General features: G+C 37.7%; 2 protein-coding genes across 3 annotated transcripts in view; one reads left to right on the forward strand and one right to left on the reverse strand.

Moving 5' to 3' along the window:
• Positions 1–17357, reverse strand: part of LOC308478401 (cytochrome P450 2J4-like) — a 439957-nt gene that overhangs the window by 60545 nt on the left and 362055 nt on the right. The gene's annotated exons all lie outside the window — the stretch shown is intronic.
• Positions 5701–17357, forward strand: part of LOC308478394 (cytochrome P450 2J2-like) — a 30940-nt gene continuing 19283 nt past the window's right edge. For both annotated transcript variants that reach the window (XM_081008084.1, XM_081008085.1), the window contains exon 1: positions 5701–5977. In XM_081008084.1, coding sequence (XP_080864210.1) covers positions 5810–5977 — 168 coding nt within the window. In that variant the 5' untranslated portion in view covers positions 5701–5809. The remainder of the gene's footprint in view (positions 5978–17357) is intronic.

A 17357-nucleotide genomic window follows, 5' to 3' on the forward strand; every position in this document is an offset into this window, starting at 1 on the left:
TAATTACAAAAACAAAAACTCCTTATACACTAAATACATCAACAAACAAACATGACCCAACCACCAACCCATCCCCCAGGATAATGGGAGAGCTAGGTGCTGCTCCTTATATACTACACCCAATTGCTGACACAGCTTAATCAGTACAACTCAGCAGCACCTGCTATGTTTCACAGCTGTAAAGCTGGGTCTCCTTATTTTGCTCTGGCCCTGGCATTTTTTAAACAACTTCTCATAGGGGGTGACATCTAAACCAGAATGATAACTGCGATTTCTAACATAACAAAAGGCATTGAGTGCTTCAGCCCAAAATGCTTTGGGCAGATTAGCATCATGCAGATAAGTTTTAACCCCTGCCTGCAGGTCACGCTGCACAACTTCAGCAAGCCCATTTTGCCAGGGACTTCGGGGGCAAGATAACTCATGAGTAGTCCCCTGCGCTTCCAGGAAATTCTCAAAATCCTCAGAAACAAATTCCCCGCCCCGGTCAGAAAACAGGTTCTTAATAGGTTTGTTAAAGTGCATTTTTACCCAGTTGCAAAAAGCTTTGTACTTCTCAAATGCTTGTGACTTTTCAGCTATTGCATAAGTCCAACAATATCTACTATACTGGTCTATCAGGGTAAGCCAGTACTTAGAACCTTCTAAGGATGGTGGGAGTGGCCCAACTAAATCACAATGTACACGCTCAAATGGCTCAGTTACTTTCCTATCTGAGCACCTACCCTTGCGTGCAACCTTAATCTTATTCTTGCAACAGGATAGACATTGCATGAAGAATTTGCATGGTTTTAAGTTGAGGCCATTAACAATATTCTTTGTCTTAATTACATCAGCAAAATTCAGATGTCCCAGAATTCTGTGCACCTCATGGACACACCCAGAATGTGGCCTTACATTCCTCAACTCCTGGCTTGACTGTGCTGCTCTGCAATTTATAGGCGATTGTGAGTAGGTGCGAAAATACAGTCTATATAAACCATCAGAGTCCCAGGCATACAATAGACGTTTGTTCCCCTCAAAAAACTCACACATTGAATTTAAGAAACGCACAGTTATGCCTTGATGAGCAAAACACCTTACTGATAATAAATTGTCCACTGACGGGCAGTAAATGCAGTTCGCTATTGTAATGTTTAAAGAGTCAAGTTTAACAGTACCCCTGCCAAGCGACTGTAAGACTTGTGAATTGGCTAAATATACATTACCAATTTCCTCTTCGAAAGAAATAAACAAACTTCGATCGTTGCAAATATGCTGAGATGCTCCTGAGTCCACAAAAAAGACTTCCACTTAGCACCTTTAAGTCTTTTATGATCTGTTGTCCGAGCATGAAAAGCTCGCGGCTCGTTTCTGTCTTTACAGTACGATGTAGGCTGCTGGGCTGACGACTGTGACTGACGAACAGAAACAGACTTGAGAGTACCTTGCTTTCTTTTGGCTCTGCAGTCCTTTGCAAAATGTCCTTGCTTATTGCAGAACCAACAACGCTTTGCAGCTCTAAATGCAGTTGTATCACCACAAGTTTGCATATGGCGTTCCTCATTCTTTCTGGAAATAGAAGTGCTTATGGCACAAGCCTCCCTTCTGTCCAACTCGCCCATTAATCTTGCCATTACCCCTTCCGCAGTTAATTGTGCTGGTGGAACGGCAGATATCTGGCTAGCTATACCATCAAAGTCCTCGTTAAGGGAACAAAGAATGATAAAAACATACTGAATACCAGGTATCTCCATGTCCCTTCAAATTAATTCGCAGCGTATTGCCTCCAGACGTCTCAAGTGTGCTGCCAAATCACCACCAGGCTGCAACTTCGTCTGGTACAACTGCTTGAAAAACGTCAATGCAGACGCTGACTCTTTTCTAACAGGCACTGCTGCAAGACTGTCCCACATTTCTTTGGCAGTTTTCTTATTTCTTATATAGACTACTTGCTGGTCGCTGACTGCCAAATTAATTATCGCCCTGGCTTTTGCATCTCCTTTCGACCAAGCATTAGTTACAGGGTTAGGAGGGTCATCAGTTACATAGGTCCATACTTCTCTAGAGGTCAAGAGCGCCTCCACCCGAAAAGACCATAAACTATAGTTCTCATCTGTTAGCTGTGGGAAGACCAGAGTCTTCTCAGCTTCAGGAACCGGGTCAACCATTCTGGAACTCTTCCAGACCCACAGAACTACGCCAACAGGAGAAGGAGTTTTCAAACCTTTCTCAGAGTCCAAAAATATGCAGTCATCCACTCAGCACCTGGGCCCATAACCAAAGATGTTGGCTTTTTGCAGTATGGTAGCGCTGCAGAGAGCTTGCTGGGGAGACCATGCATTAAAAAGGGACTCAAAAAGCTACTTAAACAAGGTTTTAATTACAAAAACAAAAACTCCTTATACACTAAATACATCAACAAACAAACATGACCCAACCACCAACCCATCCCCCAGGATAATGGGATAGCTAGGTGCTGCTCCTTATATACTACACCCAATTGCTGACACAGCTTAATCAGTACAACTCAGCAGCACCTGCTATGTTTCACAGCTGTAAAGCTGGGTCTCGTTATTTTGCTCTGGCCCTTTCTCTGGCCCCTTAAAGACATACACATCGAGTGGAACAATGATGAACCTTTACATATTAAGAAACCATTCAAGACAAACAGGCTGGATATGTCAATTACTGTCCTGATTAAAGCATTCCAAAGCTGAGATACTGTTTGGCAAGCAATCATGCAAATCCTCATTAATCCCTTTCATCTAGCATTCTTACAAACGCCCTATGTTGCTTCCTTATTGCTAAACCTTGCCAACTGCTGAGTCTTCAGCCAGTCATTCCAGTCAAAGTAAACTTTCCACCCCTTCATGAACTGTAGGCTTTGCAGAGAGAAAGTCTCTCCTTTTTACAGGCTCCAGGCTTGGGGTTCATTTTGCAAACAGGCTTGTTAGTTTTCTACACAAAGTTGGGGTTCATAATAAATTCTGTTCACTCCTTCCCTCAGTGGCACAATGTTATATTGCAAATACAGTGCATAAAAAATACTTTTTCTTTACCGGTCCGAGTCCCTAGTTTATCACTGTCCTTCAGGTGAGGGTCTCCTGCAGATACCATCTAATCAGGAGGCCCACTCCATACAATGGAGGTATGGGACCTTTAGTGTTGTGGCACCTATCCTTTGGACAGGGGTCACCCTTGTTGTCTTTTCAGTGCCTGCTGAAGACTTTCCTCTTTTAGAATCATAGAATCATAGAATCATAGAGTTGGAAGAGACCACAAGGGCCATCGAGTCCAACCCCCTGCCAAGCAGGAAACACCATCAGAGCACTCCTGACATATGGTTGTCAAGCCTCTGCTTAAAGACCTCCAAAGAAGGAGACTCCACCACACTCCCTGGCAGCAAATTCCACTGTCGAACAGCTCTTACTGTCAGGAAGTTCTTCCTAATCTTTAGGTGGAATCTTCTTTCTTGTAGTTTGGATCCATTGCTCCGTGTCCGCTTCTCTGGAGCAGCAGAAAACAACCTTTCTCCCTCCTCTATGTGACATCCTTTTATATATTTGAACATGGCTATCATATCACCCCTTAACCTCCTCTTCTCCAGGCTAAACATGCCCAGCTCTCTTAGCCGTTCCTCATAAGGCATCGTTTCCAGGCCTTTGACCATTTTGGTTGCCCTCCTCTGGACACGTTCCAGTTTGTCAATGTCCTTCTTGAACTGTGGTGCCCAGAACTGGACACAGTACTCCAGGTGAGGTCTGACCAGAGCAGAATACAGTGGCACTATTACTTCCCTTGATCTAGATGCTATACTCCTATTGATGCAGCCCAGAATTGCATTGGCTTTTTTAGCTGCCGCGTCACACTGTTGGCTCATGTCAAGTTTGTGGTCAACCAAGACTCCTAGATCCTTTTCACATGTACTGCTCTCAAGCCAGATGTCCCCCATCTTGTATTTGTGCCTCTCATTCTTTTTGCCCAAGTGCAATACTTTACATTTCTCCCTGTTAAAATTCATCTTGTTTGTTTTGGCCCAGTTCTCTAATCTGTCACGGTCGTTTTGAAGTGTGATCCTGTCCTCTGGGGTGTTAGCCACCCCTCCCAATTTGGTGTCATCTGCAAATTTGATCAGGATGCCCTTGAGTCCATCATCCAAGTCGTTGATAAAGATGTTGAATAAGACCGGGCCCAAGACAGAACCCTGTGGCACCCCACTAGTCACTCTTCTCCAGGATGAAGAGGAACCATTGATGAGCACCCTTTGGGTTCGGTCAGTCAGCCAGTTACAAATCCACTGAGTGGTAGCATAGTCAAGACCACATTTTACCAGCTTCTTTACAAGAATATCATGAGGCACCTTGTCAAATGCCTTGCTGAAATCAAGGTAGGCTACATCCACTGCGTTCCCTTCATCTACCAGGCTTGTAATTCTGTCAAAAAACAAGATCAGGTTAGTCTGACATGACTTATTTTTCAGAAATCCATGCTGACTATTGGTGATCACAGCATTCCTTTCTAGGTGCTCACAGACTGTTTGCTTAATGATCTGCTCCAGAATCTTCCCTGGTATTGATGTCAGACTGACTGGGCGGTAATTATTTGGGTCCTCTCTTTTCCCCTTTTTGAAAATAGGGACAACATTTGCCCTCCTCCAGTCTGCCGGGACTTCGCCTGTTTTCCAGGAATTCTCAAAGATGACTGCCAGTGGTTCTGAGATCACATCTGCCAGTTCTTTTAATACTCTTGGATGCAGTTCATCTGGCCCTTTTAAAAAGCTTTTAAGTTGAACTGTTTCTCAGTCTGCATGTGTGTTGGAATGTTAAATAAGTTTCTTATTGTTTTCTGCTTGCTGTTTGCAGATCTGAGTTCCTTTGGAGGAAGAGTGGTATATAAATATAGTAATATATGATTAAAAATAATCTGTCATTAAATTTATTGTGATAAAGGGTTTCAAGAGAAAAATCTTACAGGCTTGAAATCATCAGGGTAACAGATGCAGGTTTGGAAACTAATGACAGGCAAGATCAGGGAAACTGTGGGAAGTAGAAAAGAGGCACATATGTAGAGGTGTGCAGCATGGTAAAAGATAGGCCATATTGTGCCACGTGCAAGTCTTCAAACACATGTAGGAGAATGATAGAGAACAGCTGAGTCTTAGAGTAGTATTGCAGCATAACCTACTTGTTGTTGTTGTTTAGTCATTTAGTTGTGTCTGACTCTTCGTCACCCCATGGACCAGAGCACGCCAGGCACTCCTGTCTTCCACTGCCTCCCGCAGTTTGGTCAAACTCAGCACCAGGGTCTTTTCCAGGGAGTCTTCTCTTTTCATGAGGTGGCCAAAGCTTCAGGATCTGTCCTTCCAGTGAGCACTCAGGGCTGATTTCCTTAAGAATGGATAGGTTTGATCTTCTTGCAGTCCATGGGACTCTCAAGAGTCTCCTCCAGCATAACTAGCGACGGCACATCTGCGCACGCACGAGTTGCTTTTCGCCGCTTCTGCGCATGCACATGACGTCATTTTGAGCTGTTTTAGCACCACACTAGCCAAATTTCTAATTGCAATTCATATTAATCAGACTTCCTGTCATCTGAGTGACACATATAAGAATGATTATAGTGTTTGACTGTAGCACATGACTTGGGATCGCATTCCAAGGCTACTTGGATATGGTGTCAGAACACTTATTCCTTTTTAATAAGAGGGTATATAAAGAGAGGGAAATATTGTTTTCTCTGAGGAAAGCAAGAACTCCTTAGAGAAAGAGAGTTGAACCTAACCAGGCATCCTAAAAAGTATCAAAGAGAAAGAGAAAGCAAGAGAAGGATGGAAATAGCGGCATCTTTTACTGTTCTGCTGGTGGTTCTTCTGATTCTGCACTTCCTGAAACAGCTCTGGTCAAATAGGCACTATCCTCCTGGACCTCTCCAGCTTCCTCTCATTGGAGGCATATGGCGGACTGGGCTTAAGCTTCATACCCATACTTTCATTAAGGTACGGTACTTATTTCTTTTTTATAATAATTTTTATTAGTTTTACATATAAACACCTTGTGTAACCTCATATCCTCTTATTAAATCTTTTTGGTTCAACTTAACCTAACAACTTCCTTCCCTCCTTGTGGTTTACAAACTTAAATTTTGCTTCTTTGCATTTCACTTCTTTTCCTATTCTTGTTATATCATTACCTGAAATCATATATTACTCAACCTGAATAGGTAGCAATTTCACCTTACGGATCTTCAGATAACTCTGTGTACTACATGCTGTGAAGTTAATACCTTCATTCCATAACTTCTCCCAATCTTCTAACTGTATATTATGTCCAATATCTTTAGTCCAATGTATCATTACCGATTTTACCTTGTCACCTTTAGTATGCCATTCCAATAATAATACATTTTCGACAGTATTTTTTCTTATCATTCAATAAATCTATCTCAAATCTAGATCTTGTTGTTTCAAAACCATTTTCCTTTTTATCCTCTTTAAACACTTCATTTATCTGACGATAATGCAACCAATCCCTCAATAATTCTTTTATTTCCTCAATTTTTTTTTTAGTTTTAGCTGATTTCCCTCCTCCATCACTAAATCTCTGTAGGTGGCCCATTTTTCTTCCATATTTAACTTTTTAACCGTGAGCGCTTGCAATGGTGAATGCCACTACAGAGTTTTACGTTCTAATAAGCTTTTATATCTATTCCACACCTCATATATTCTTGGTTTTCTCCTTGCCGAATAAATTGTTTTATAACTTTTTGCCATTCTTTAAAATAACTCAACCCACTTATTACTGGGATTGTTTGAAATAAAAATAACCATTTTGGGTAGCAGATTCATCTTTACCACTGATATTCTTCCCCAAAATGATAGCTTCATCCTTCCCCACACTTCTAGATCTCTTTCAATTCCATTCCATATAGGTGTCTAATTGTCTTTAAAGGCAAAAGCAACAGAAGAAAAACTTATTTCAATGGGAGTCAAAATAGATGAAAATGTGAAAATAGCAGCTGAGTTATCAACTCAGGTCAATAATTTAGTACAAAAAAATTCAGAACTGACGAAAATAGTGCTAGACCTTAAAGGTAAAACACAGAACCTAGAGGAAGCTCAGAAAAAATTACAAAATGAAAATAGAGAGTTGAAAAGGGAATGCGATAAGATAAGGAAAGAAACAGCAGATCTGAAAGCACAGCAGGATTCAACTTTGGACTCTATTGCGATGTTGCGAATGCAGAGAAGGGAGAATACCCTAAGATTCAGAGGACTAACAGAGGACGCAGAGGAAATAATTGAGAAAAAAATCTCAAAAGAGCTAGCAGCTTGGTTAGACCTAGAAGAAGCAGAAATAGCACAAAAAATAGAAAAAGCATTCAGAGTCAAATCTAATGTAGCAAAAGCAAACAACTGGCCGGCTGATTGTTTAGTCTCTTTTAACTCTATGGATTTCAGAAATAGAATTTTACACGCTAGTAACAAGAAGAAATTCCAATCGGAAGGAAATGATATTATCGTCCACAAGATTATCCCAAATCAGTTGATAAAAAAGAGAGAAGCTTATAGACCTCTGGCCGAGGCACTAAAAGCAAAGGCAGTGGACTATAGGTGGGAGTACCCTGAAGGCATCTCCTTTTTCTTTAAAGGGAAACGTAGAAAGTGTTTGTCGGCATTACATGCGGACAAGTTCTGGTGAAAGTACCGGAAAGACCTTGGAGGAAAAAGGCAATTGTTGGGAGAATCAGAGGAAATTGAACAAACAGTTGAGAGTTAGGAGACAGATCTAAGAAGGGAATTTATTAAATGTATACTGAGACCTTGAATTTGTATTTTTTTTTTTAACCCATTGACGTATCATAAGAAATAAAGTATGGATTATAAATTTATTACTTGGAATGTAAATGGTTTAAATGAAAAATAAAAAAGGAACAAGGTGGAACATATTCTGGTTAAGCAAAAATATGATCTAATCTGTCTGCAAGAAACTCATGTAGCGGAAAAACATAAAAGAGTATTAATAAATAAGAGATTGGGGCTTGAGTTTATTGCATCAAGTAAAGAAAAAAAGAGAGGGGTGGTAATCTATGTAAAACCTCAGCTGGAGCCAAAACTGCTTTACAATGATGAAAAAGGCCGAACAGTGATTATAGAGGTTAAGATCAATAATGAAAAAGTGATAGTTATTGGAATTTATGCACCAAATGAAAGAAAATCCGAATTCTATCAATTCCTGGAAGAAAAAGTCATAGAATATTTAAGGGAAAAAATTATATTATTAGGAGATTTTAATGGAGTAGTCAATCCAAACATGGACAGAACAATAAAGAAGAAAGAAAAGAGGCAGAACAAACTCCCAACTACATTTTTCCAATTAATAGAACTCCTGAATTTGTTCGACGCTTGGAGGTTTAAGAATCCAACAGAGAACGAATTTACACATTATTCAGAGCCACAGAAATCGGCGGGACGAATCGACGTGATCTGGACAACAAAGGATTTATTAAATAATATTACAAAAGCAGGAATCCATCCAAGGACAATTTCAGATCACAGTGCGGTCTGGGTTAACTTTAAAGGGAAAGAAGAAAAGGTTAAAAGGTGGCAACTTAATGAGAGTATGCTAAACGATGAAAAAATTGTACAGAAGGCCAAGCAAATCTTAGAAGAATATTTTAAGTTCAATTTAAATCAAGGAGTAGATCTAGAGACGGTTTGGGATGCGGGTAAAGCCGTCATAAGAGGTTTCTTTATACAACAAAACACATTCCAAAGGAAAACAAAGGAGAAGAAGAAAATGGAGATCTGGGAGGAAATTAGAAAAAAGGGAAGGATCCTTTTCCAAAAACCAGATGATGAACTAATTAAGCAAAGTATAAAAATTTTACAGACGCAATTCTCCATGATAATAAATGAAGAGATAGAATGGAAGATAAAATGGTTGAGACATAGAAATTTTGAGTTTGCAAATAAACCTGGCAAACTTCTGGCCTGGAAATTAAAGAAGAAAAAGGAAGATAGAATTATCAATAAAATTAAAATTGAAGACAAATGGATTCAAGAAACGAAGGAAATTGGTAAAAACTTTGCTAGTTTTTTCGGAAAACTATATAAAGAAGGTCCAGAGACTCTAGAAAAAATAATTGATTATTTCGGCAAAAATAAACTACCAATAATACCTAAGGAAAAAAACTGAAATCTTGAACTCACCAATAACAGCTATGGAGGTGCAACAAGCTATACAGAGATCAAAATTAGGAAAGACACTGGGCCCAGATGGTCTTCCAGCTAATTACTATAAAAAGTTAGAACAAGCATTATTTCTTCCCATGAAAGACCTAATGAATAATATTCTGGCAAATGGAAAGCTTCCGAAAACCTGGAAGGACAGCTTTATTACTCTTATCCATAAACAGGGAACAGATGCCCCAAACATGGCCAATTACAGACCCATTGCACTGCTAAATAACGATTACAAGATATTCACAGACATTCTTGCAATAGATTAAAAAATGGTGCTGAACGAGATAATTCATAAAGATCAAACCGGATTTCTTCCCGGACGATTTATGCAATCCAATATTAGATGTGTGATTAATGTATTAGAATATTTGGATATTAAAATTGATAAACCAGCAGCTATTATGTTGGTGGACGCTGAAAAAGCAGGGGAGGTTGTATTTCCTGAGAATGCTCAGGGGACTGAATCTATCTCAGCACCTACTTCTGTCCTATTATCACAGTACCATCGAGAGTGTCTTAACCTATAGTATATTATCGTGGTATGGGAGCAGCTCTGAAACGGATAAAAAAGCTTTACAGAGAATAATTAAAATTGCCCAGAATGTTATTGGGCTCCAACTACCAACCCTGGATGAGATCTTCACGTCTCGCACTTTGAAGAAGTCACACAATATCCTGAGAGATCCCACCCATCCTGCTCACAACTTCTTTGAACTGTTGCCTTCGGGCAGAAGATATAGGACAATGAAAACACGAACCACACGCCTTCTGAATAGTTTCTATCCAAGAGCTCTGATTGCACTAAATAATGATCTCAGGGCCAGTTGCAAGAAATAGCAAGCAGGGAGTAGGAAGGAATGAGACAGGTTTTTAGGTTATGTTATGCTTTTAATAGGTTATGTTACATTCTGGAGTATGATATGTTTTTATAGATTATGTTTGAATAGGATGAGAGTGTTGGAGATACGTGCAAATGTGTATGTGAACCCGGTCTTTGGGTGGGTGTTTGATTTTCGTTGTTGTGTATACTGTGTATATACGGACAATGACAATAAATTTATCTTATCTTATCTTTTGATAACGTGTCCTGGAAGTTTATGAAAAAATTAATGGAAGAAATCGGACTGGGAGAAAATATTTGTAAAGGAATAAATGCCATCTATTCGGAACAATATGCAAAATTGATCATCAACGGAAGAATTACTGAGGAGTGCAAAATAAACAAGGGAACAAGACAGGGCTGCCCACTGTCACCACTGATATTTATCTTGGTGATGGAAGTCTTGAACAATCAGATAAGAAAGGATGAGCTTGTTAAAGGCATCACTCTGGGAAACAAAACATATAAAATTAAAGCTTTTGCGGACGATTTACTTGTTATGACTGAAAATCCTAAAGAAAGTCTGAAAAGAGTGCTGGAATTGATTAAAGAATTTGGAGATGTGGCAGGCTTTAAACTGAATATAACAAAAACAAAAATGCTTGTTAAAAATGTAACCACAGAAGAAAAGGATGACTTAGAAAAAATATTGGGCCTGAAAATCTCTTCAAAAGCGAAATACTTGGGTATTTGGATCACCCCCAAGAACATAAACTTATTTCAGGATAATTACACCAAAACTTGGTTAGAGATTAGAAAAAACTTGGTAATCTGGAGTAAATTAAAATTAACATTTCTGGGTAGGATTTCCATTATAAAGATGAATGTGCTTCCAAAATTAATCTTTTTATTTCAAATGATTCCGATACTGGGTGAAGCAGGTTGTCTCAAGATATGGCAAAGAGAAATTTCCAAATTCTTGTGGGAAGGGAAGAAACCTAGGATTAAACACCTGATCTTAATAGACATAAAAGAGAGAGGAGGCTTTTCCCTACCCGATCTAAAACTTTACTACGAGGCTGCCTGTTTCACCTGGCTAAAAGATTGGTGCACGTTGCAGGATCCGGACCTCCTGGACCTGGAAGGTTTTGACAACCGTTGGGGATGGCACGCCTACCTAATATATGGAAAAGCGAAAATTCATAAAAATTTTACCAACCATATAATAAGAAAGTCACTCTTTGCTGTATGGGAAAAATATAAAGACCTGATGGAGCCTAAAGTCCCGTGGTGGACTTCTCCAGTAGAAGCCATAGCAGTAAAACGGAAAAATACTCAGGAAAGCTGGCCAACATATAAAATACTTCTAAAAAATGAGGATAACCAAATAAAATTAAAAAACTTTGAGGAGATAAGAGAACACATTTCAGACTGGTTCCAATACCATCAGTTATTTGAAAAATTTAAATCTGACAAACAAAAGGGGTTCTCAGCAGAAATTTCCTGATTCGAATCTGATCTTGTAAACTCTAAAAGAAAAACTCTTTCCAAAACTTACCGACTCCTCCTTGACTGGACAGTCAAGGAGGAGGAGGTAACAGTGGCAATGGTGAGGTGGTCCCAGGATTTTGGCCATCCAATAACCATGGCCCAATGGGAAAATTTATGGAAGATCAATTGGAAATTCACAAACTGTTACACAATTAGAGAGAACTTTCAAAAAATGCAACATCGATGGCATCTAAAACCATGGAAACTTTCAAAAATGTATAAAAATGTGTCAAGTAATTGTTGGAGATGCGGAGACTCAGGAACATTCTACCATATGTGGTGGATATGTAGGAAAATGCAGGTATTCTGGGAGAGTATACATGCAGAACTGCAAAAAAATGCTAAAGATCTCTTTCAATAAAAAACCAGAGGCCTACCTCCTGGGAATAACAGATTTGGATATTCCACAAAAGAGGAAGGGTATCTTTTTATATGCGACGGCAGCAGCAAGAGTTTTGATTGCAGCAAAATGGAAGAGTAATGAAATCCCCTCTATACAAGATTGGATCCAAAAGCTGACAGAGTATGCCGAATTAGATGGTTTATCAGAAAAAATAAAGAATAAATCAAAACAGGAATTTGTTTCTAAATGGGAGGTTTTCAAAGAATATCTGAAAAATAAATATAGTAGTTTAAATTCTGTTGCAGCATTCGAGGAACTTCAGTGATAGTTGCTAGGTAGATAGAAGAAATTAGATTTATTGAGAATAAGTTTAATTATGAAAAAAAATGTGTATTGGCAATACAATATGAATTTGAAATATGGAATAGACGGGAAGTTGGGTCTTTAGTGTTAAGACCAATAGATGTTTTATTGTTTGCCAAGAAAATTATGTGTCTATGGTTATTTTTGTAATTTGTGTGTAATTTGGTATTTGTGTTTTTTGTGTGTGTTTTTTTCTTGTTGTATAAATAAATTTAAAAAAGAAAGAAAAAAAGAAACAAGTTTAAATTTTTTTGGTGTTAGCCATACTCCGAAATATTTTACCTTTTTTACCTCCGCTATCCCTATTTTCTGTTGCAACTCATCTTTCAAATGCTCATCCATATTTTTAACAAGCATCTTCCTTTGGGTTTTGTTAAGTTTAAAATCTGCTACTTGTCCAAATTGTTCAATCCTGTCCAGTGCTTCCGATGCACTGGATAATGATTCTTCTCCCATTAAGACTAAGTCGTCAGCAAAGGCTTTTAAATTCTTTTCTTTTCGTCCAACTCTAATTCCTTTTACCTTTTCAGCTTTTTAAATATTTTTCAACAGGACCTCCAAGACCATTATAAACAGTAATGGTGATAATGGGCACTCCTGTCTTGTACCCTTCGTAATTTCAAAGTTATCTGTTAGCACATTATTTACTATTAAGCTAGCTTCTTGTTCTGAGTATATAGCTCTAATCCCTTTTATGAAATATTGACCGACATCCATGAATTCCATTTTTTTTCTTCATAAAAGTCAATGAAATATTGTCAAAGGCCTTCTCTGCATAGATGATAAGCCGCTTGCTTATCATTCCTGGTCCCCAGATATTCTATTATATCAACTATACTTCTTACATTATCTTTCATCTGCAAACCGGGGAGAAAGCCCACTTTATACCCAGAGTGGCTGGGGAAACTCAGCCAGATGGGCAGGGTATAAATAATAAATTATTATTACTATGTATCATATCTTTCAAAATTCTTTTTAATCTGTTCACAAGTATACTTGCGAACATTTTATAATCATTATTCAGGGGTCAGCAAACTTTTTCAGCAGGGAGCTGGTCTACTGTCCCTCAGACCTTGTGGGGGCCGGACTGTATTTTTTTTTGGGGGGGGGGAAATGAACGAATTTCTATGCCCCACAAATAACCCAGAGATGCATTTTAAGTAAAAGGATACATTCTACTCATGTAAAAACACGCTGGTTCCTGGACCATCTGTGGGCCCGATTTAGATGGCGATTGGGCGGGATTGGGCTCCGGGGCCTTAGTTTGCCTACCCATGTCATTATTTAACAACAAAATCAGCCTATAATTTTTAACCTGAAATAAATCTGCATCTTGTTTTGGGATCAATGTAATATATGCTTCCTTCCATGTCGATGGAATCTTTCCTTTATTCAAAATGTTATCCATCACATCCTTTAATGGTATTAACATTTGTTCACCTAGTTTTTTTTTATAGTATTTTGCTGTAAATCCATCTGGTCCTGGTGCCTTTCCAATTTTTAACTCTTTTATTGCTGTCTGCACTTCCTCTAACATTATTAGTTCATTCAGTTGGTCTTTTTGGTCTTTCGGAATTTTCTTCACATTCTCTTGCTTTAAATATTCATCAATTCCATCTACATTTTCTTTTCCAGTTTTATATAATTATTTATAAAAACTTAGAATTTTTTTCCTAATCTCCTTCAGATTTTCTATTATTTTCTCATCAGTTTTAATCTTCTTATGTTTTGACCCTGTCTTTTTTTTAATTGCCACGCTAATAATTTCCCAGGTTTATTTGCAAATTCAAAATTTCTTTGTCTCATCATTTTTATTTTCCATTCCACTTCTTGATTAATTAACACTGAAAATTGTGTTTGTAACATCTTAATATTTTGTTTATTTTGTGTATTTACTGGCTTTTTAATTAATAACCTTTCATTTTCAATTATATGATTTAATAATTCCACTTTTTTCTTTTATCTTTTTTCTGAAAGCTATTTTGTTGTATAAAGAAACCTCTTATTACTGCCTTACTTGCATCCCATACTATATCAATCTCAGTTTCTCTGTTCAAGTTTAATTCAAAATAGTCTTTTAGGGTCTTTTGTGCTTTTTCAAAAATTTTCTCATTTTCTAATAGTCCATCATTCATCCTCCAACTAAATGACGAATTATCTGTCCCTCTTAGCTCCATTAAGATTGAATTATGAGCCAAAAGAGTTTTTGGCAAAATCTCTACTTTTACCGTCCTTGTTGCTAACTCGCTGGATGGCCAAATGTAATTTATTCTTCCTGCAGATTGATTTGGTTCTGAGAAAAAAGTAAATTGTCTGTCTAATGGGCGTTTCAACCTCCAAATGTCTATTAAATTATAACTTTCTACTAAAGAGAAGAAAGTTTTGGGTAGTTTCCCTTCCTTAGAGTCTGAAGGCCCTCATATTTACAGGACTGCCTCTCCTGGTATGACACACAGAAGACCTTAAGGTCCATGAATAACTATAGTTTAGAGGTCCCGGGCCCTAAGGAAGTCAGACTATCCTCCACCAGGGCCAGGGCCTTTTCAGTGATGGCTCAGACCTGGTGGAATGTTCTGTCCCATGAGACTAGAGCCCTTCAGGTTTTAACCTGCTTCCGCCTGGCCTTTAATTTTAAATTGGCCTGATATTTTATTTCCCTTCTCTTCTCTCCCCCTCCCCTTTTATGAAGATTACCCGCTCTGAGACCCCACAGCTAATTCTCCCCTGGCCTCCTCGCTGGCCCAAGTAGGACCAATTCTTTTTTTTTTTTTTAAATGATATTTATTAGAGTTTCCAATAAAAAGAACACATCAGTAAAAAAGAATTAAAAAAAAAGAAAAAAAAGAAAAATACACAATTCAAAAATACACAATACATAATACAAAAAAACAAAAAACAAAAGACAAAAAAGAAAACAGTTAAAAACAATGCCACCTTTTCATCACCACTTTTCAATTTACTTATTTTCTGGACCTCCTCATACCTCCCTCTTTTGTATTCCAGTTCAATTTGTTTGTCCAGCAATTTCTTTCCCTCTTTTTTAATCCCAATCCTTAATCTTAATATAATATAACATTAAAATTTTACCTCTTAAAAACCAATTTTCCATTTCTTTTAACTTTTTTAATCCTAATCCTTAATCTTGATCTATATATAACTTTAAAGCCTGTATAGCTAGACCAAGTAGGACCAATTCAGCCAGCTAGCCCTGCTGATTACCTAATGCTTATTTCCCCTAAATTGATTTCTGAATTTTGAATTTTATTGTTATTCATGTTTTTATACTGTATTTTATGCTGCTTTTACAATTAAGTGTCTTAAATTTGTTATTAACCGCCCTGAGCCCAGTTTTTGAACTGGGAAGGGCGGGGTATAAATAAAAAAATATTATTATTCTATTATTTTCTTATTGTTCTATCAATGTCCAGAGAAACTACTCTATTTAAGTCCCCCATGATAATAATTCTTTGGTCTATATATCCAGGTAGTTTTTCCTCCAATAATTTGTAGAAATCTGATTTCTTTTCATTTGGTTCGTAAATTCCGACTATTATTATTTTTTCGCCTTGTGATAGCACTTATCCTGCAATCATGCTTTCTTCCTCATCCTTGAAGACCTGCTGTGCCTCATGTCAATTTTTAATATATAGAACCACACCCCTTTTTTACTGTTATCTGATGATATAAATTCTTTGCCCAATCTTTCGTTAATCAAAATTCTCCTGTTTTCTTGCGACATGTGTTTTCTGTAAATATATGTCCAAATTTCCCTTTATTAAGATTTGTTCAATTTTGGTTCTTTTTACTTTGTTATTTAGTTCATTCACATTCCAAGTCAATAATTTCAGATTCATTTCCAGTCTTAATTAAATAATACCATATTTTCATACTGTTTATTAAGACTGTTCTTTCTTCTTCTTCTTCTTCTTCTTCTTCTTCTTCTTCTTCTTCTTCTTCTTCTTTTCTTCTTCTTCTTCTGGTGTTGCTCGTATTTCTTCTTTGCCCAGTTCTTTTGCATATTTCCTCCAAAATTTATCTGTTTCCTGAATACTTTTGAACTTAAATTTCTTCTCTTTGTAGAAAAAGGAGACACCTTCTGGAAATTCCCATCTATATTTTATATCATTCTTCTGAAGTATGTCCATTAAAGATTTATAGGGGTGGGTTTGTTTGTTTGTTTGTTTTTTAAATCTCACTGGGATTTCCTTGAAAATTATGATAAAGGTTATGTCAATGCATAATCTTTTTTCTAGTAAAAAAAAAATCTTCCATTTCTTCGGAATTGAATATCACCAAACAATCACCGAGGAATTTCTTTGATTTTGACGATCTTGTTCTTATACTAAATGCACTCTATATAGGGTCATTCACTTCTTCTTCTTCTTGCATATTTAACCATTCTGCTATTTCAGAAACCAATCTGCTCTTAATGTCCTCCCCAGGCACCTCTGGTATTGATCTAAATCTCAAATTCAGTTCCTTCTGCTTCATCTCCATCATTGTCAAGGAGTCCCAAGTTTCTTCCTGTATTTTGGTCAGTTCTGCGGCATCCCCTTTGGCCCCCCCATCTTCTCTCACCTCTTTCATTTCCTTTTGAGTTTTTTGTGTGTGGCATCATCCAGAGCTTGTTTTTTTCCTTTAATTCCTGTACAGTTTTTCCTATTTCTGCTGATTTATTTGATTTGTCTTGTTAACTCTGCGACCGATCAGCCATGTTTCCTTTCCATTCCTGTTAATTCTTCCACTGTCTTTAATGTCTTTTTTCAATTCTGCAAACATTTCTAAAATCTCACTCATAGATTCCAGATCCTACCTTGAGCCTCTTCTCTTCCCCGGTGTGTAAACCGTGTCTGGAACTATGTAAAACATGCTAAATACTCAGGAATATCACATCTTGGCTTGCCTCAACCACAGTAAACCCACCTTGTGTGTGATGTAATTTCTGACTGTTTGTAGAGGGGATGTCCTCCTTGTTGGGAAAAAGCACCAAGGCAAAAGCCAGCTCCAGATGGCTGGAATGCAAAACAGTGCAGATGTACTGTTGGAGAAAAGGTGGA

This window comes from Podarcis pityusensis (genome assembly GCF_964106645.2).
Source record: "Podarcis pityusensis genome assembly, chromosome: 5".
Classification (NCBI taxonomy): Eukaryota; Metazoa; Chordata; class Lepidosauria; order Squamata; family Lacertidae; genus Podarcis; species Podarcis pityusensis.